General features: G+C 32.3%; 2 protein-coding genes and 2 long non-coding RNA genes across 4 annotated transcripts; 2 read left to right on the plus strand and 2 right to left on the minus strand.

Moving 5' to 3' along the window:
- The first annotated feature begins 8,965 nt into the window (after positions 1-8,965).
- LOC130808590 (F-box protein CPR1-like) lies at positions 8,966-9,991 on the plus strand. The gene has a single exon (XM_057674044.1). It carries the CDS (start codon positions 8,966-8,968, stop codon positions 9,989-9,991), a length of 1,026 nt encoding a protein of 341 aa, XP_057530027.1.
- Positions 9,992-10,006: 15 nt separating this feature from the next.
- LOC130809246 (uncharacterized) lies at positions 10,007-10,849 on the plus strand. The gene is made up of 3 exons (XR_009040783.1): positions 10,007-10,145; positions 10,230-10,288; positions 10,691-10,849. It is a non-coding gene; the product is annotated as an uncharacterized LOC130809246 (long non-coding RNA).
- A 1,360-nt stretch (positions 10,850-12,209) lies between these two features.
- LOC130809247 (uncharacterized) lies at positions 12,210-13,052 on the minus strand. The gene is made up of 3 exons (XR_009040784.1): positions 12,914-13,052; positions 12,771-12,829; positions 12,210-12,368 (listed from the first exon to the last, which is right to left on the minus strand). It is a non-coding gene; the product is annotated as an uncharacterized LOC130809247 (long non-coding RNA).
- Positions 13,053-13,067: 15 nt separating this feature from the next.
- Positions 13,068-14,093, minus strand: LOC130808591 (F-box protein CPR1-like). Its single transcript, XM_057674045.1, has one exon. The coding sequence runs from the start codon at positions 14,091-14,093 to the stop codon at positions 13,068-13,070; it is 1,026 nt and encodes a 341-aa protein (XP_057530028.1).
- Between the last annotated feature and the right edge of the window lie 4,140 nt (positions 14,094-18,233).

Here is an 18,233-nt window from a genome sequence, read left to right on the forward strand (position 1 = left end):
AGGCAAGTGCGCACCATTTTTGATTCATGAATAACAACTTATTTAGAATCTTCTTAGTTCAAAAGCATATGCATTCATGAGTTTATGAACCACTATAGTAATTAGATGACCCCCCAGGCCCCATTTCTTTTTTTAGTTATTACTATAAAAATTATACTACTAATTAATGGATAATTTATGTAAAAGGCACCGCCTGTCTATTCTGAATCTAGCTTTGGATTTGATTTGATTAATTTCAAAAGTGTTCTATTCCAGCTAACTATACCGTGTAACATGCAATAATCTGCACCATAGTTCATCATCCATCTTTCTAGTCTTGTATGAAACCGTCTGATCATTATGACACGTACTCATAATCAAATTATTTGTAGATCATTTTAATATTATAACTGTTCATTTTATTGTTATAGTTAATTATTTTAAGATTTATGAGTGATCACTCTAATATTTTAAATATATTTTAATTCAGTTCAATAAAAATAATTTCATTTAAGAATTTATTGCATCATTTTAAATTTTTTTCTATTTCCAAAATTGTTTGATCTCAAATGCTTATCAATTTGTAATAATAAATAAAATGTAGTTAGATGTGATCTTATTCAATTCTTTATTTATGCCTATTTTATACCTTTGGTATTAGGCCATATTCTTTGAGGTTGTTTTGGCGCTTCTTTTCCAAATCCTCAATGGATACAAATATACAATGTATAATTAGTTGCCTACTTCCAAATTCCAATTAGTTAGGCCATTTCTATTATACCCTCTCCTATTCTCCACGAGTATTTTATTTATTTTTTTATAGACACTATCCATCTTTTACTCTTAATTTGTATTTTACAATGCGAGAATTATTTATATCAACATTTCATAGTTTTTAATTATGCATAATTAGAGATATTACAAATTAAATAAGTGCGTTGGATAGAGTGTAAAAGCAAATGAGACACTTGTGGTAAATAAGAGGGAGTGTTGCTTACAATTCATATTGGTCAGTTTCAGTAGGATATGATCTAACGAGTTATAAATTTATTATTATTATTATTATTATTATTATTATTATTATTATTATTATTATTATCTGATCATTATAAAAAAGCTAAAAAGAGTTTTTTTTTTTTTTTTTTTTTTTACCATATAGGGTAAAATCAACTTTTTAAGTCATAATTGTACTATATATCATTATCATCATCGTACCTAGTGTATCACACTCATAGGAAAACTATGATCAGATTCTAGGGAGGGAAGAGCGACGACAACTTATACCCATAAAGAAGAGTGCGATCAAAAAGTCCCTCGACTCAAGAAAGGTCTTCAATGAGAGTGAAACCTGCGATTACCCGAAAGCCTGCAACTTACAACACTCGTTAACCATAAACAATATATAATAAATAAATAAAAACAAAATACATAAAAACGTAACTAGAAATAAAAAATGAAAGAAAAAGTAAAAATAAGGAGGTGTTAAGATAGAAACGATTAAAAGAGTGAAATGTAAAAGATAGGGAACAAAAACACGGCAGGTGGGTGGGACATAGTCAGTAATCAGTAATCTGAGATGCAAATAAGGTGTCGTCAACTACTCCTATTCCAAGTCAGGTCCTTAGTGAGATGTAGGTCATATAAGTGACAACTAAAATATTAATATAAAATTCAAAAATTTACCAAAATTGACACCTCTACCCTTTCAAGAAATTGCAAGCATTACCATGCACTATTTAGCTACCAAGTTTACTAATTTGTTTAATTTATATTTCTTTTTTCATATGAAAATAAGCTTGTTGTAAATAATCCAAATTAATTAGACCTTATTTGATTGACATTGAAATTTAATTAATATCGAAAGTTATTTTTTTAGCAAAATATTTACTTTATAAAATTCTTGTGAAATAAATTTTCATATTTGGTTAGCACTTTGAAATTAACATTGGAAACATGAATTTTTAATAACCAAGAGGGTAACATGGTGAGTAATTTCTACAAGCTGTAGAAATTAACTTTCCTTAAAATTCTAAATTTCTGTATGGTTAATTTTTTTTCATTAAACACAATCAATTTGAGTTCATCATCATCATACCCAGTGTATCCCGCTCACAGAAAACTATGATGAGAGTTTGGGGAGGGTAGAACGACAGCTCATACCCATAGAGGAGAGTGTGGTCAAAGAGTCTCTCGGCTCGAGAAAGGTCTTCAAAGAGAGAGAAACCTGTAACTTGCAACTTACAAGTAAAATAAATAGAATACGTACAAATAACTAAAAATAAAGATAAAAGTAATGAAGGAGGTAAAGAGCAATAATTAAAGGCAATGAACAATAACAAATGATGGGTAAAAGGGACATGTTTAGTAATCTAAGACGTGGATAAGACACCGCCAACTGCCCCTATCCCTGGTCAGGTCCTTGGAAAGGTGAAGTTCATGCATGTCATTTTTAATCTGTTCCTCCCACGTTCTCCTAGGTCTTCCTCGACTTCTCTTTCCCTCCACTATAATGCATTCGATCTTTCTTACTGGGGCGTCATGTGTCTTTCTTTGCATATGCCCAAAACCATCTCAACATGTTCTTCCGCATCTTTGCGGAGAGAGGTGCAACCCTTAAATTTTCCCTACACTACTGGTTTCTTATCCTATCCATCATAGTATTACCACACATCCACCTCAGCATACGCATTTCTGTTACTTCCATCCTTTGCTCGAAAACCTTCTTTACGAGCCAACATTCTGTCCCATATAACAATGCCGGCCTAATTGCAACACGGTAAAATTTACCTTTTAATCTCTTCGGGAACTTTTTATCACAAAGCACCCTGGTTGCTGCTCGCCACTTGAGCTAACCCGCTTGTATACGATTAGTAATGTCGCTATCAATCTCCCCATTACTCTGAATCACCGATCCCAAATATTTTAACTTGGACATACATGCAATAACTTCGCCCCCTATGGTCACCTTTGGGTCCCCTATTGATTCTGTCCCACTAAAATTGCATCGCAATTATTTTGTCTTCATACTGCTTATGTGCAACCCCTTACCCCTCAAGGCTTCCTTCCACTCTTCTAATTTACTATTAGCCTCCTCTTTGGTTTCTGCGACCAAAACTATATCATCGGCGAAAAGTGTGCATCATGGTACGGTTTCCTAGATGGATTTTGAGATTTCTTCCATAATGACCGTAAAAATGAAAGGACTTAGTGTTGATCTCTGATGTAGTCCCACTTTAATTGGAAAAGACTCTATCATACCCACCGGTGTATGTACGTTAGTCGACACTCTGTCATACATGTCTTGTATTACCTTAATGTACCTTCGTGAAATACCTCTATTTTTGAGGCTATCCCAAACGAATCGTTCGCTTTCTCCAGGTCAATGAACACTAGATGCAAATCCTTCTTTCGCTCCCTATATATTTCCATCAGTCTCCTCAAAAGACGAATTGCCTCGGTGGTTGATCTTCCCGGCATGAATCCGAATTGGTTCTCTCTAATTACCGTCTCTCATCTAATTCTTTTCTTAATCACTCTTTCCCACAGTTTCATAGTGTGGCTTAGAAGTTTAAGTCCTCTATAGTTCCCGCATACTTGTGCATCACCCTTGTTTTTAAACTGTGGGATAAGAGTGCTAACCTCCATTCTTCTGGCATCTTACTGGACCTCAAGATGACATTAAAGAGGTTAGTAAGCCAATGAATTCCCTCCTCTCCTAAACCCCTCCACACCTCAATCGGAATGCTATCAGGTCCAACTGCCTTTAATACCCCCATTTTTTGAGAGCTTCTCCTACTTCTGTCGTGTTAATATCAATAATTGACCTATGATCCTGTGTTCTTTGGATGTCTGAAGTTTGTCGAATTTCCTCCTTTAGACCCCTAGTCTCATTGAGCAGTTGCGAAAAATATTGATGCCATCTCATTTTGATGTCCTCTTGTCTAAGCAGTACTCGTCCACCTTCATCCTTAATGAACTTCACTGTCCCTAAGTCCTTCTTCTGCTTAGATCTTGTTTTTGCCAATTTAAAAATATACTTCTTCCCCTCTTTGGTATCAAGCTTTTGATAAAAGATTTCAAACATGCGAGCTTTTGCCGCCGCTACTGCTTTCTTTACCACCCGTTTTGCTTCTTTCATGAAATTTACAATTCAAAAAAAATGCAGCCAAATAACCTCTTATTTTATACGTATAATATGGGTGATACCGCCAACTCCACAAACTTTTATCCACAAGCATATACAGTACTTTTAACTAGTGCTACTCCTTCCGTCTTCTCATTTGTTTTTTCAAACTATTCACCAATTATTTTTATTTTGTATTTTATTTTTAATTTATAAGTTAAAACTTAATCTGCTGAGATCTAATATAATTCGTGTCGATATAAAATTTTATTAGTATTAAATATTTATAATTTTTAAATATGCCTAATTAGAAATATTAATAATTAAAATAACAACCCGTCTTATATGATATTGTTTGATGATCTCAAAATAAGAAACCCATGAACTGGACTATTTAATCCAAGTATGAGACATGTCTTACAATGAGACCATCTCATATAAAAATTTGTGTGAAAATAATGCATTAACATTGGGATGCACGCTTCTGCTTAATTGTGTGACTTTTTTTTTTTGAAAAGTTGGGAAGTAATGAAATCATGAAGTATAGTGAAACAATTGCATTTCCCTTGTATTATAAAACACTTTTATGAAAATGAAAATGTAGAAAAATAGCACGTGTGGTACAATTCACCATAAACGGTCAATATATTGAAAAACCATATCAATGGATCCAATAGACTACGGACTATGGGCGAAGCTACAAGGGGAATTTTTGAAATTCTTGAGTGAAAAAAAAAATTAATTAAATACACTAACATTTAAACTTTTTCCAAAAAGAAGCGTCCAAACCCTAAAGCTGTACTTTGGAGCTGTTCGCAGTTACTAACTGCAAACAGCATATAAAACAAACTAGCTGTTCGAAGTTGGTAACTGCGAACAGTTCAAAAAACACAAAATAGCTGTTCGCAGTTAGACTGCAAACAGTAAAAAGACAAAATAGCTGTTCGCAGTTACTAACTGCGAACAGAAAAAAAAAAAATTTTTTTTTTCTGTTCGCAGTTAGTAACTGCGAACAGCTATTTTGTCTTTTTTGACCTATTCGCAGTTACTAACTGCGAACAGCTCCAAAGTACAGCTTTGGGATTTGGACGCTTACTTTTGGAAAAAGTTTAAATGTTAGTTTATTTAATTAATTTTTTTTTCACTCAAGAATTTCAAAAATTCGCTACAAGGGGGTTTGGAAGAGGCCTAACTTGCGACTCACCTTTAGGTCCATTTTTTTCAATTTGGCATTTCTAATTTTTTTTTTTAAAATATATAGTGGTATAAGTATTAGAATAATAACAAATTTAATTTTTTAATTATAAAGGGATGATTTAAACTTTTAATATTGCATGTGGTTAAAGTTTAAAGTATTTTTAGTCACAACTTTATAATTAAGAACTTTATTTTAACTTATATTTTGCTAACAAATATGCTATATTAGGAAAATGGTAATTTAAAAAAAAAATAAAAGTAACATCTACGGTTTGGCAAATTAAACAAAAACCTAAATTATATTAGAAATATTTGTGGATTAAGTTACATTTTTCGAAGCCTAAATGTTTAACCCTAGTTACAATAAGCATTCATACATGCATGCAAACATGATGTTATTATTAACACATAGACAATTTAATAAATACATTAAAAATTAAATTACAGTCCAATTTAATAAATTAAATCTTCACACACAAATACAAACATCGATCAACTAGTAATAATTAGAATTCCAATAACTCAATTCGAATTTTTGATGCTTCTTCCTAATGAAATTCTCTGCTTCTTTATCAACATTTTCTCCATACCCTTTTTCCATCTTATTTCCTACTCCATTTTTTTGTTGTTGATCGTATTGCTCTTGCTGATGTTGCTTTGATTTAGTATTGATATGTTCAGTACTTTTATGCATCTTCTTCTTCCTAATTGGTGAAAGAACATGAGAGAAATATATTTTATTTTCATCTAATATACTCTCGGTTCTCACTGTCTTATTTCCTTTTGCATACGACGACATTCTCTACTTGCTCAAAATTAAATTATTTTTTCTCTTAATTTCAAAGGAACACTAATATATGTATGAGATTATTGTAGGCTAATTATAAATTTATGAATAATGAGAAGATTAAGGAGCTTCCAACACATATTTATAGGTGTGTTAATTACGTGGTTCATACATTAACTTTTTTAAAAATCAAATTTGGTTGCATGCATGCATGTAGTCACGTACACGTTTTTGCTTTGTATGATATTATTTAATTTGAGATCAAACCTAATCTTAATTCAACTTTTCTGACATTTGAAATTTTATTAATATTCTAAACTTAATTACATCTATTTATATTTAATAAGTTGTATTTTGCTTTTAGCTTAACTAGCCAAATTAGACGGTAGTATATATATAGAGAATCTTGACGGATATATATATATCAATGGTTATACACATTTTTTCGGTTCAAGATTCCTTCTTTAGAAAAGTACTAGAAGATTTAATAAGCCACCACCAGCCGTCTTCTATGAATAATGAAGTTGTTTTGAGTATATAGCTAGTTTGTTAAGACTTTTTTGCAACAGAGGTTAAATCTTAGGAATTAAACGGTGTCGTTTCTGGTATTGTATGAGCTTTAGATAAACTAAAAGAAATAGACCCTTTCTACATAGAGTCGATTCTAAACTTAAATGAGTGTTTGGAAAAATAATAGACATGAACCTTATATATTATAATTAGCATTAAAACCGTAGACGTGTCATATAATTCTAAATAATAAGAGAACTACTTATAAATTACAAATTTTTAATTGTCTACTCATGAACTAACATTTTCTAAGCTCTTTTTAACCCTGGGCCCTAAGTAAATGCCTATCTTGCCTATGGTCAAAAACGACCCTGAAATTAAATTTTAGCTTTGTTTTTAATAGAGAATTTGTTTTACTTAATTAATATCAGGTGTTTAGATCACGAGTTTGAATTTTATTCACCTTGAATTTCAAGTACAATATTAACGCAATTTGAAGATTTATGTTGTCAGGGAAGGTTATGAGCATGTTCAATCTTATAGGGCCCCGAAAAATTAGAGACATCAATATTGAATTATGTAATATATGTTAAATATTTAAAGATACAGGCCTCTTAAAAAAATATTATAATTTCTGAAACTACACGCGCTCATATAATTTTTGAGTTTTTGATCCGTGCCTGTATGTTGCTTTGCATGCAATCAAAAGACTTTTAGCTTTTAGATAATCCTTGTTCCAGCCAACTAGTTATAATTATTTTTTTAAAATAATTCTTGTTGCGGCCAAAGTTTAGTTGCCTAATTTTTAACCCATATAAGTTTGTTGAAAGTTAATTACGTGAGTCGTCCTATAACGAAAATAATGATAAATTGCTTTATAAGTTAGATGAGTAATATCTACTATGTACATAATTAATTTAATTTAGTAATAAATCTCTTTTAAATTTATAAGTGAATTATCTTTATTTCTCTTTATTTAAATTGTAGAGTCATGTTTCTTGATAAATTCTATCGAATTTGGTATCAACAATTTGTATGTAGGCATATTAGAATAATCTTATTAGAGTTCTTATAGAATACGATTAGGACTATCTCAAATATTTTGGTGATTGAGTAAAAAATAAATTATATAGGCCCTTAAAAAAGTATGTTTTTGTTATTTAAATGAATATATGGTCTGACCTTGAAATTTTTTAGGCATCTATATTTTTAATTTTAGATTCTTTTGATTTATAGAGTTTATTTGCTTAACAGCCTAATTGAAATTCTACTTATTAGAAAAGTGAATTGAAACAAGATTTTGCAAGTAACCCCAATTTTGATACGTTAGAATTGGTGAATAAGACATATAATAAATGACTTGAAAAAAATAAAGGGATGAAATTAAAGAGAGAGATTAAAATTAATATTGGAGAATATTACCAAAAAAGAAGAGTGCAAAGATTGAAAATAGAAATTGATTGCAAATATGTAGACTGAGTGATTAGAATAACTCGCTTACCTTATTATTTTTTTTAATATAAAAAATATTTTATAGCAAAAATTTAGAAGAATCTCTAATTGAAGGAAATAATCACGTTAATTAAAATAATACATATATACTACTTATATACTAGAAAATCATAATTAACACAACTCGTAATATTATACTCATAACTCGCCCTAACACCCTAATAGACACCTCTATTTCTATAGTTCCCAAGTTGGAGGAGAAAGTAAAATAAAATACTCCTATATTATAGGTAGGGGTGTTCAAAACCGGATACCGGGTCAACCCGGTTTTCCGGATACTTAAAATTCTGTTCCGGATCCGACCCGGTTTAAACCGAGTACCCGGGGTGTTCGATTTAAACCGGGTCGGAAATCCGAGGTTGGAACCATGGAGGCGGTCGTCTCGTAGGGTGTAAAATGGTGAGGATGGTTGTTTTGCCGCCGGAAAGACAATGATTGAGGTAAGAAAAAATGGCAAGAGCGCCCTCATAAGTCATAACCGTTTACAGCCCCGTCCTTCTTGGTGAGATCTGGTTTTGTTTGTCCGTGAAGACTGGAATAGGCGGCCCAAGGTAGAAGGAATCTGATAGATTAAGTCATTTACCCGGGTAATTTATCTGAATTTGGATAACCGGGTAATTTACCCGGTTTTAAAAATCAGAATGTGGGTTTTCGAATCGGGTTTTCAAAACCGAACACCCCTATTTATAGGAGTACTAAATCTTCTTTTCTATTCGCTTTTCCCTTATTAACAGATTTGATTTTCTTGATCTTTTTCAATCTTGAACTTGTGGGCAAATTCAAGAACATATATATTCCTGGGCAAATCCCAATTCCCCCTACTAATCATTGCACAGACTTTTGTTCAATTTGGTACAATGGAAAGTACAATAACTATGTCTGATCTTGAAAATCAAGTACTAACAAGTATTTTTGTTGGATTACCAGCAAAATCTCTGCTACGCATCAAGAGTGTGTGCAAATCATGGTACAAAATAATCAATGACTACCATTTTACCAAGCTTCATTTTGAGCGGTCCAACCGCCTGTATTTGATTATATCAAATCCTGTTCTGCACTTGATTGATATTCACAAACTTCACAACCCCATTAAGTTGCCTTACCCATTCAATGATGTGGGTGATGATATTATCAGGGCAGCATTTTATCAATATACTCGTGTCGTAGGGATTAGTCGCGGCTTGTTCTGTTTCTACATGGATAAATCTCCATACACTGTTATCTTGTACAACCCCACAACAAGAACACACAAACTCCTTCCCTCAACGCCTCGTACTGGGTCTCCATGCGAAGCTGATACGAAAGCCTACGTGGGGTTTGGTTATGATCCTGTTTCGGATGACTATAAATGTGTCAAAGTTGTTCATTATTGCAAGGGTAATAATTTTTGTAAGTACAACCCCGATTCTTTCAAGAATTTGGCATTGATTTATAGCTTGAAATCTGATTGTTGGAGGACAGGAATTCATGATGTTCCTGAATTCTTTGAATGCAATGGCCAAGATTGTATCGATATAAACGGAACCCTTCATTGGTCTAGCAACGACGAATACCTAGGCGAAAAGGGTTGTCCAATAGTAACCTTTAATCTTTGGAATCAAACATTTGACAAAATAATTGTTCCTAGTATATTTAGAGACCCAAGGATTCATGCTGTTACTTATCGTTTAGGAGTTCTTGATGATTGTTTGAGTTTGGTTATGAACTATAATTACAGCAGTACTGAGCATTACTTTGATGTACATATTAAGAAAGGTAGATTTTGGATTAGGTTGTGTAAGATTCCTATACTGGATTGTGTTATTATTACTTCAAGAGTATGGGCAAATTGTTGGTGGCCAATAACCGATTTGATATGGGCTATTTGGACATTAATAGTTTAAAGATTACGGATTTGAAGCTTCCTCAATTGATACAAATTGGGGATGCTTATGTGTCTTCTGAGAACGTTCTTATGTTGAAAGACGATGATAGAGTTTTACAGGAAAATCCTCAAATTTTACAAAGAAGTCAAACATTATTGGAGACAACTCTCAGGTAAACAATTTGGCTTCACATTATGCTTTTTGTTTCACATATTCATTATTTGATTTTCATTGTTGTATGTTTTTGTTTTTGTAGGTAGTTGAGAGCGCATGGCACGAGTCTGGGACCTGGTTTTTATTTTCCTTCAAGCTAAGGTAATGAGTTCACGTTTTAAGTTTTTTAATTCATATAATCTAGAAAATCATAATGCGTAAATAAGGCTGATTTGGGTTTTGAATACTTGGTTTGTATTGAATAATAATAAGAGGTACTGCCTCTATTTATACAAGTAATAAGGACTAAAATAAAATAATAAAATATTACGAAATATTAAACTTAAGAAACTAAATCACAATAATATGAAATATAAAATATTATACCAATATTCTACTTTCCTACATAATCAGGCTTAATTAATCTTTATGGTTCTTATTTGTTTTTCTTTCTACGATGGTTTTAAGGCCATTGTTAATTGTTAAAAACTAATTTACGTGTTTGTGTCCTAATATTGACTATCTTGATGTTGCATTGAGTGCTTAACTTGTTCAATGTTGCAGGCTATTTGCCAGATAAAGTACCATTGAGGCATCGAAGAAGCTATGGAAGTGGGAATATTATATTCTGCAACATAAGAGGAAATGAATTCAATAAAAAAAAAAATTTAAATAGTATTGTTAAAAGATAAAACAAGATGACTCTGCTTTGTGCAAGTAATAGAGTGCCCTAATTTTGATATTGTTCTTATAGATTGTGTGTACTATCTGATCTGCACTTGCTGGCTCATATCAATGTAGATCATTCTTGATTGGTAATTGGCCTAACAAATGACAACCAAATCACATACTCCATTACTTATGGTACAAATAGGGGTGCTAAATGGGTCGGGCACCCATTTTTGAGCCCTTATCCGGACCGTTTTTAGAAGGGCTTTGTATAGGATGAGTTGAAAATGGGCTATACCGAAAACATTCTCTACTACAATTAAAAGGGTGCAGGCTATAAAGCTAAATAAAGACCAGAAATGGGTCTTTGTAAATACTACATAGCATGACTAATAGATCATTTAATTATTATAAATGGCAATGTCAAAAGAAATTATAAACATCTCTATATTATAATTATTATGAATTGATCATTTAATTTTAAAAGGCACTTATCCGGTTGTGCCTATATTTACTTAATTATGAACCCGACCTGTATCCAGCCCAGTAAGACCTTAGGTACAATGTTGCCCATAGTGCTGTGGATTATTCCTCTTGTTCTTCCTAAATGGAGAAAGCACATAAGTGAAGTATATTTTAGATTCATCCAAAATACTCTCTGTGCGAACTAATTTGTTTGATTTAGAAGACGACATTTAATTTATTCTTCTAATTAATTAATCTAATCTCTCTTAATTAATTTGAGTTGATCGGATTAAAATAAAGGTGTATTTATACATATAATTGTTTCAAACAAATTAGTTCGCACAGAGAGTATTTTGGATGAATCTAAAATATACTTCACTTATGTGCTTTCTCCATTTAGGAAGAACAAGAGGAATAATCCACAGCACTATGGGCAACATTGTACCTAAGGTCTTACTGGGCTGGATATAGGTCGGGTTCATAATTAAGTAAATATAGGCACAACCGGATAAGTGCCTTTTAAAATTAAATGATCAATTCATAATAATTATAATATAGAGATGTTTATAATTTCTTTTGACATTGCCATTTATAATAATTAAATGATCTATTAGTCATGCTATGTAGTATTTACAAAGACCCATTTCTGGTCTTTATTTAGCTTTATAGCCTGCACCCTTTTAATTGTAGTAGAGAATGTTTTCGGTATAGCCCATTTTCAACTCATCCTATACAAAGCCCTTCTAAAAACGGTCCGGATAAGGGCTCAAAAATGGGTGCCCGACCCATTTAGCACCCCTATTTGTACCATAAGTAATGGAGTATGTGATTTGGTTGTCATTTGTTAGGCCAATTACCAATCAAGAATGATCTACATTGATATGAGCCAGCAAGTGCAGATCAGATAGTACACACAATCTATAAGAACAATATCAAAATTAGGGCACTCTATTACTTGCACAAAGCAGAGTCATCTTGTTTTATCTTTTAACAATACTATTTAAATTTTTTTTTTTATTGAATTCATTTCCTCTTATGTTGCAGAATATAATATTCCCACTTCCATAGCTTCTTCGATGCCTCAATGGTACTTTATCTGGCAAATAGCCTGCAACATTGAACAAGTTAAGCACTCAATGCAACATCAAGATAGTCAATATTAGGACACAAACACGTAAATTAGTTTTTAACAATTAACAATGGCCTTAAAACCATCGTAGAAAGAAAAACAAATAAGAACCATAAAGATTAATTAAGCCTGATTATGTAGGAAAGTAGAATATTGGTATAATATTTTATATTTCATATTATTGTGATTTAGTTTCTTAAGTTTAATATTTCGTAATATTTTATTATTTTATTTTAGTCCTTATTACTTGTATAAATAGAGGCAGTACCTCTTATTATTATTCAATACAAACCAAGTATTCAAAACCCAAATCAGCCTTATTTACGCATTATGATTTTCTAGATTATATGAATTAAAAAACTTAAAACGTGAACTCATTACCTTAGCTTGAAGGAAAATAAAAACCAGGTCCCAGACTCGTGCCATGCGCTCTCAACTACCTACAAAAACAAAAACATACAACAATGAAAATCAAATAATGAATATGTGAAACAAAAAGCATAATGTGAAGCCAAATTGTTTACCTGAGAGTTGTCTCCAATAATGTTTGACTTCTTTGTAAAATTTGAGGATTTTCCTGTAAAACTCTATCATCGTCTTTCAACATAAGAACGTTCTCAGAAGACACATAAGCATCCCCAATTTGTATCAATTGAGGAAGCTTCAAATCCGTAATCTTTAAACTATTAATGTCCAAATAGCCCATATCAAATCGGTTATTGGCCACCAACAATTTGCCCATACTCTTGAAGTAATAATAACACAATCCAGTATAGGAATCTTACACAACCTAATCCAAAATCTACCTTTCTTAATATGTACATCAAAGTAATGCTCAGTACTGCTGTAATTATAGTTCATAACCAAACTCAAACAATCATCAAGAACTCCTAAACGATAAGTAACAGCATGAATCCTTGGGTCTCTAAATATACTAGGAACAATTATTTTGTCAAATGTTTGATTCCAAAGATTAAAGGTTACTATTGGACAACCCTTTTCGCCTAGGTATTCGTCGTTGCTAGACCAATGAAGGGTTCCGTTTATATCGATACAATCTTGGCCATTGCATTCAAAGAATTCAGGAACATCATGAATTCCTGTCCTCCAACAATCAGATTTCAAGCTATAAATCAATGCCAAATTCTTGAAAGAATCGGGGTTGTACTTACAAAAATTATTACCCTTGCAATAATGAACAACTTTGACACATTTATAGTCATCCGAAACAGGATCATAACCAAACCCCACGTAGGCTTTCGTATCAGCTTCGCATGGAGACCCAGTACGAGGCGTTGAGGGAAGGAGTTTGTGTGTTCTTGTTGTGGGGTTGTACAAGATAACAGTGTATGGAGATTTATCCATGTAGAAACAGAACAAGCCGCGACTAATCCCTACGACACGAGTATATTGATAAAATGCTGCCCTGATAATATCATCACCCACATCATTGAATGGGTAAGGCAACTTAATGGGGTTGTGAAGTTTGTGAATATCAATCAAGTGCAGAACAGGATTTGATATAATCAAATACAGGCGGTTGGACCGCTCAAAATGAAGCTTGGTAAAATGGTAGTCATTGATTATTTTGTACCATGATTTGCACACACTCTTGATGCGTAGCAGAGATTTTGCTGGTAATCCAACAAAAATACTTGTTAGTACTTGATTTTCAAGATCAGACATAGTTATTGTACTTTCCATTGTACCAAATTGAACAAAAGTCTGTGCAATGATTAGTAGGGGGAATTGGGATTTGCCCAGGAATATATGTGTTCTTGAATTTGCCCACAAGTTCAAGATTGAAAAAGATCAAGAAAATCAAATCTGTTAATAAGGGAAAAGCGAATAGAAAAGAAAATTTAGTACTCCTATAATATAGGAGTATTTTATTTAACTTTCTCTTCCAACTTCGGAACTATAGAAATAGAGGTGTCTATTAGGCTGTTAGGGCGAGTTATGAGTATAATATTACGAGTTGAAAGGTTTTTGGAGAAGGGGAAAGTCATTCTGATCCCTTTATTTTATTAGATTTTATATAAAAGAGAGAACCATCTAGAAAAAAGCACTCTGAAAGACCATTTTGTGCTTTTGCTAGCTAAAATATATCTCAATACCTCCCTAGAAGAAGAAAAATTACTCTGATACCATGAAAGGTTTTTGGAGAAGGGGAAAAGGCATTCTAATCCCTTTATTTTATTAGAAAAAGCATTATATACAAAAGAGAGAACCATCTAGAAAAAAGCATTCTGAAAGACCATTTTGTCCTTTTACTAGCTAAAATATATCTCAATACGAGTTGTGTTAATCATGATTTTCTAGTATATAAGTAGTATATATGTTGACAATCTGATTTTAATTATTATATACGGATTAAGAGTATTTTTGTCATTTCATTAAAAAAAATAGGAGACACAACGAAAAGGGTAGAGCCCTTAGCGGATGTTAGTCGACAGTGATGACTAATTCTAATACTTTGTTTTATATATATAATATATATTTGTATATTTGTATATACACAAAGCACTTTTGTTCTTCCTACAAAAATTATAGCTGTACATCCCCTGTTTAACTTTAATTAGTATTAGTATTACTAATAAAAAGTTAAAAAAATTATATAAAGCATTAAAGCTCATAAGATATAGGATATACTTCCCATTTTAATTAGTATTAGCTGTACATATGGAACCCGAATCCTTATATCTGACAATATCCATTGTCAGAATCCTATACGATAAGTAATAGAATCATCCCTTGCGTTACTAATATACTTCCCAAAGATTAAATGTTAGTACTGGGCCGCCCATTTGACGACCAATCGCCTTTGCTTGACGACCAATTAATGAAGGGTTCCGTTTATATCGATACATTCTTGTTCATCCCAATTAAATAATTCGGGAGGATCATGAATTCCTGTCCTCCAACAATCTAATTTCAAGCTATAAATCAATACCAAACTCTTGAAATTATCGATGCCATACACACTATGATCATTATCCTGGTAATAATGAAGAACTTTGACGAATTTTTAGTCATCCGAAACAGGATCATAACAAAAACCCATGTAGATGCTCTCTTCATCTTCGATTGTAGGCGGTGAGGGAAGGAGTTTGTGGGTTCGTGTTGTGGTGTTGTACACGATAAATGTGTATGGAAATTTCACCATGTAGAAACAGAACACACCGCGACAAATCTCTAAGACACCATGTTGGGATTTTTAATTTTCGCACCTTTTTTTTACGGTTACTTAGTTTTTGGGCCGATTTCTTTTGTAATTATTAATCTAATTTTTTTTTATCAAGTGACATACTATATAAATCCCTCTTGTAATTAGAATTAGGGGATGATGCATGAAACACAAAGTGAGAAAAACTAAAAGAAAAAAAAAGCTTGGAGAGCCATTGTTATGGTTTATTGTTCATCTTGTAATCTCCCAGTTTATAGTGAAAAGTTTATTCTTGGTGCCGGTAAATGTAGCTATCACATTGATAGTGAACCACGTTAATTTCTCTGTGTGATTTCTTTATTGTTTGTTTGAATCTTTATTGCTTTCTATTACTGATATATGAGCTGGAAGTTGGCTCATATAAAATAGAATAGTCTTCGATGTATATATATATATATATATATATATATATATATATATATATATATATATATATATATATATATATATATATATATATATATATATATATATATATATATATATATATATATATATATATATATATATATATATATATATATACACCCTTGTATCTGTTTTTTAAAAAATGATGATATTCAATAATAGTAATCTCTGCAATCTCTCTTCCTCCATCTCTTCTCTTCAAGAATAATTCCTCAGCTAATCTGAGAATTGTATCATGGTATCAGAGCATTAAAGATCTGCTCTATGATACCTTCTGCATTTTTTTTTCTCTTCAGCAATCACTGGAATTGCATCAAGATTCTGATAAAATTCAGAGCTCGTTTTCCTTGTTTTCCAGATCGAATTCTCAGAATTCTGATTAAAGATTCATCTCCCTTCTTCTTGAGTTGCTTTTTTTTCTTTTTCTCTCTTTCTTCATCAAAATGTTTGAATCAAGTTACACTTCACAAAATTCCACTCAAAATCCAATTGCAGATCCAAATTCTGTATACTACATTCATCCAAATAAAAACCCTACTGTTTCTTTGGTCTCAGAGAAATTTAATGGTGATAATTACGCAGATTGGAAGAGAGCTATGATTTTAGCTTTGTCAATGAAGAACAAAATTGCTTTTATTGATGAAAACCTAATTAAGCCTGAAATCACTGATCCTCTCTTCAAAGCTTGGGAAAGATGCAACAACATGATAATCTCATACTTACTAAGATCTGTGGATAATACAATAGCAAAGAGTGTTTTGTATTTCTCAACTGCTTATAAGATCTGGAAAGATCTTGAAGATCGCTATTCAGTGATATCTGGACCGCAATTGTTTTCTCTACAGCAGAATCTAAGCAAGATTAATCAAGATGACAGCTCTGTTGCTGTATTTTTCACAAAGATCAAAGGCATTTGGGATCAGATCAGTGCTGCAAATCCTATTCCGATCTGCACATGCAATGGCTGTTCATGCAATTTCCTTTAGAAATTTCTCAAGAATCAGCAAGATGAAAGATTAGTACAATTTCTTATGAAATTGGATAGCAAACACAATGCAGTCAGAACCAATATTCTAATGATGAATCCTCTTCCAACTATTTCTGTTGCCTACAATTTACTAATACAAGATGAGAGACAACAGGAGATAGCAGAAGTATGCAACAAACATTCTACCATGGCATTCACTGCTGGTGATGGAATCAAAGGAGAAACAAGTAGATCAACAACCTTCAAGAAAAACAATCTGTACAGTGAATATTGCAAAATGACAAACCATACAGTAAACAAGTGCTACAACCTAAATGGGTATCCAAAAAATGATAAGAACAATAAGGCCACAAGAGGAAAAAGAGTGGCAGCCATGACTTGTGAAGATGATTCAAATGATGAACAAGATCAAGAAGCTGCTTTATACAAGAAATTGATGAATCTAATCAAACAAAGCAAACAATGCGATGACGTTCAGGCTACAGAAAGGGCCAACATGGCAGGTAACAATGCTTGCTTAATCTCTTGTTTCAATTCAAGATGGATAATAGATAGTGGAGCCACTGATCACATCTATTCTAGCCTGGAGTTATTTGATAGCTACAATATCTTTGACAAATCAACTAATAAAATAACGGTGGCTGATGGAAAGAAATTAAAGATAGAAAACATTGGAACTGTAACATTTAGAAATGGTATCATACTCAAAAATGTGCTTCATGTACCAAGATTACAGTTCAACTTGATTTCAACACATAAATTATGTAAGGACATGGATTGTGACATAGGTTTTACACATGACAAGTGTATAATCCAAGATCATTCACAGAGAACTACCCTGGTTCTTGGTAATCTGGAGTCAAGACTTTATGTAGTAAAAAATGATGACGACAGAACGAGAAATTCAGTCAACATTGCTGTTACAGAAGAGCTGAAGTTGATGCATTTAAGGTTGGGTCATATACCATTCAATAGGTTACAGTTTGTTGATGATAGCCTAGCAAATAAGAATGGTCTAGACTGTGTTTGCCAAATTTGTCCTAGAGCAAAACAAACTAGAAGTTCTTTCCCCAAAGTAGGAAGTAGAAGTAAAAATTGCTTTGATTGTTGCATATAGATGTTTGGGGTCCTTACAAAATCAGAACTCATAATAATTGTACATACTTCTTGACAATTGTTGATGATTTTTCAAGACATACTTGGACTTTCATGATGAAAAATA

The sequence above is a fragment of the Amaranthus tricolor genome, chromosome 3, assembly GCF_026212465.1.
Source record: "Amaranthus tricolor cultivar Red isolate AtriRed21 chromosome 3, ASM2621246v1, whole genome shotgun sequence".
In the NCBI taxonomy this organism is placed as follows: domain Eukaryota; kingdom Viridiplantae; phylum Streptophyta; class Magnoliopsida; order Caryophyllales; family Amaranthaceae; genus Amaranthus; species Amaranthus tricolor.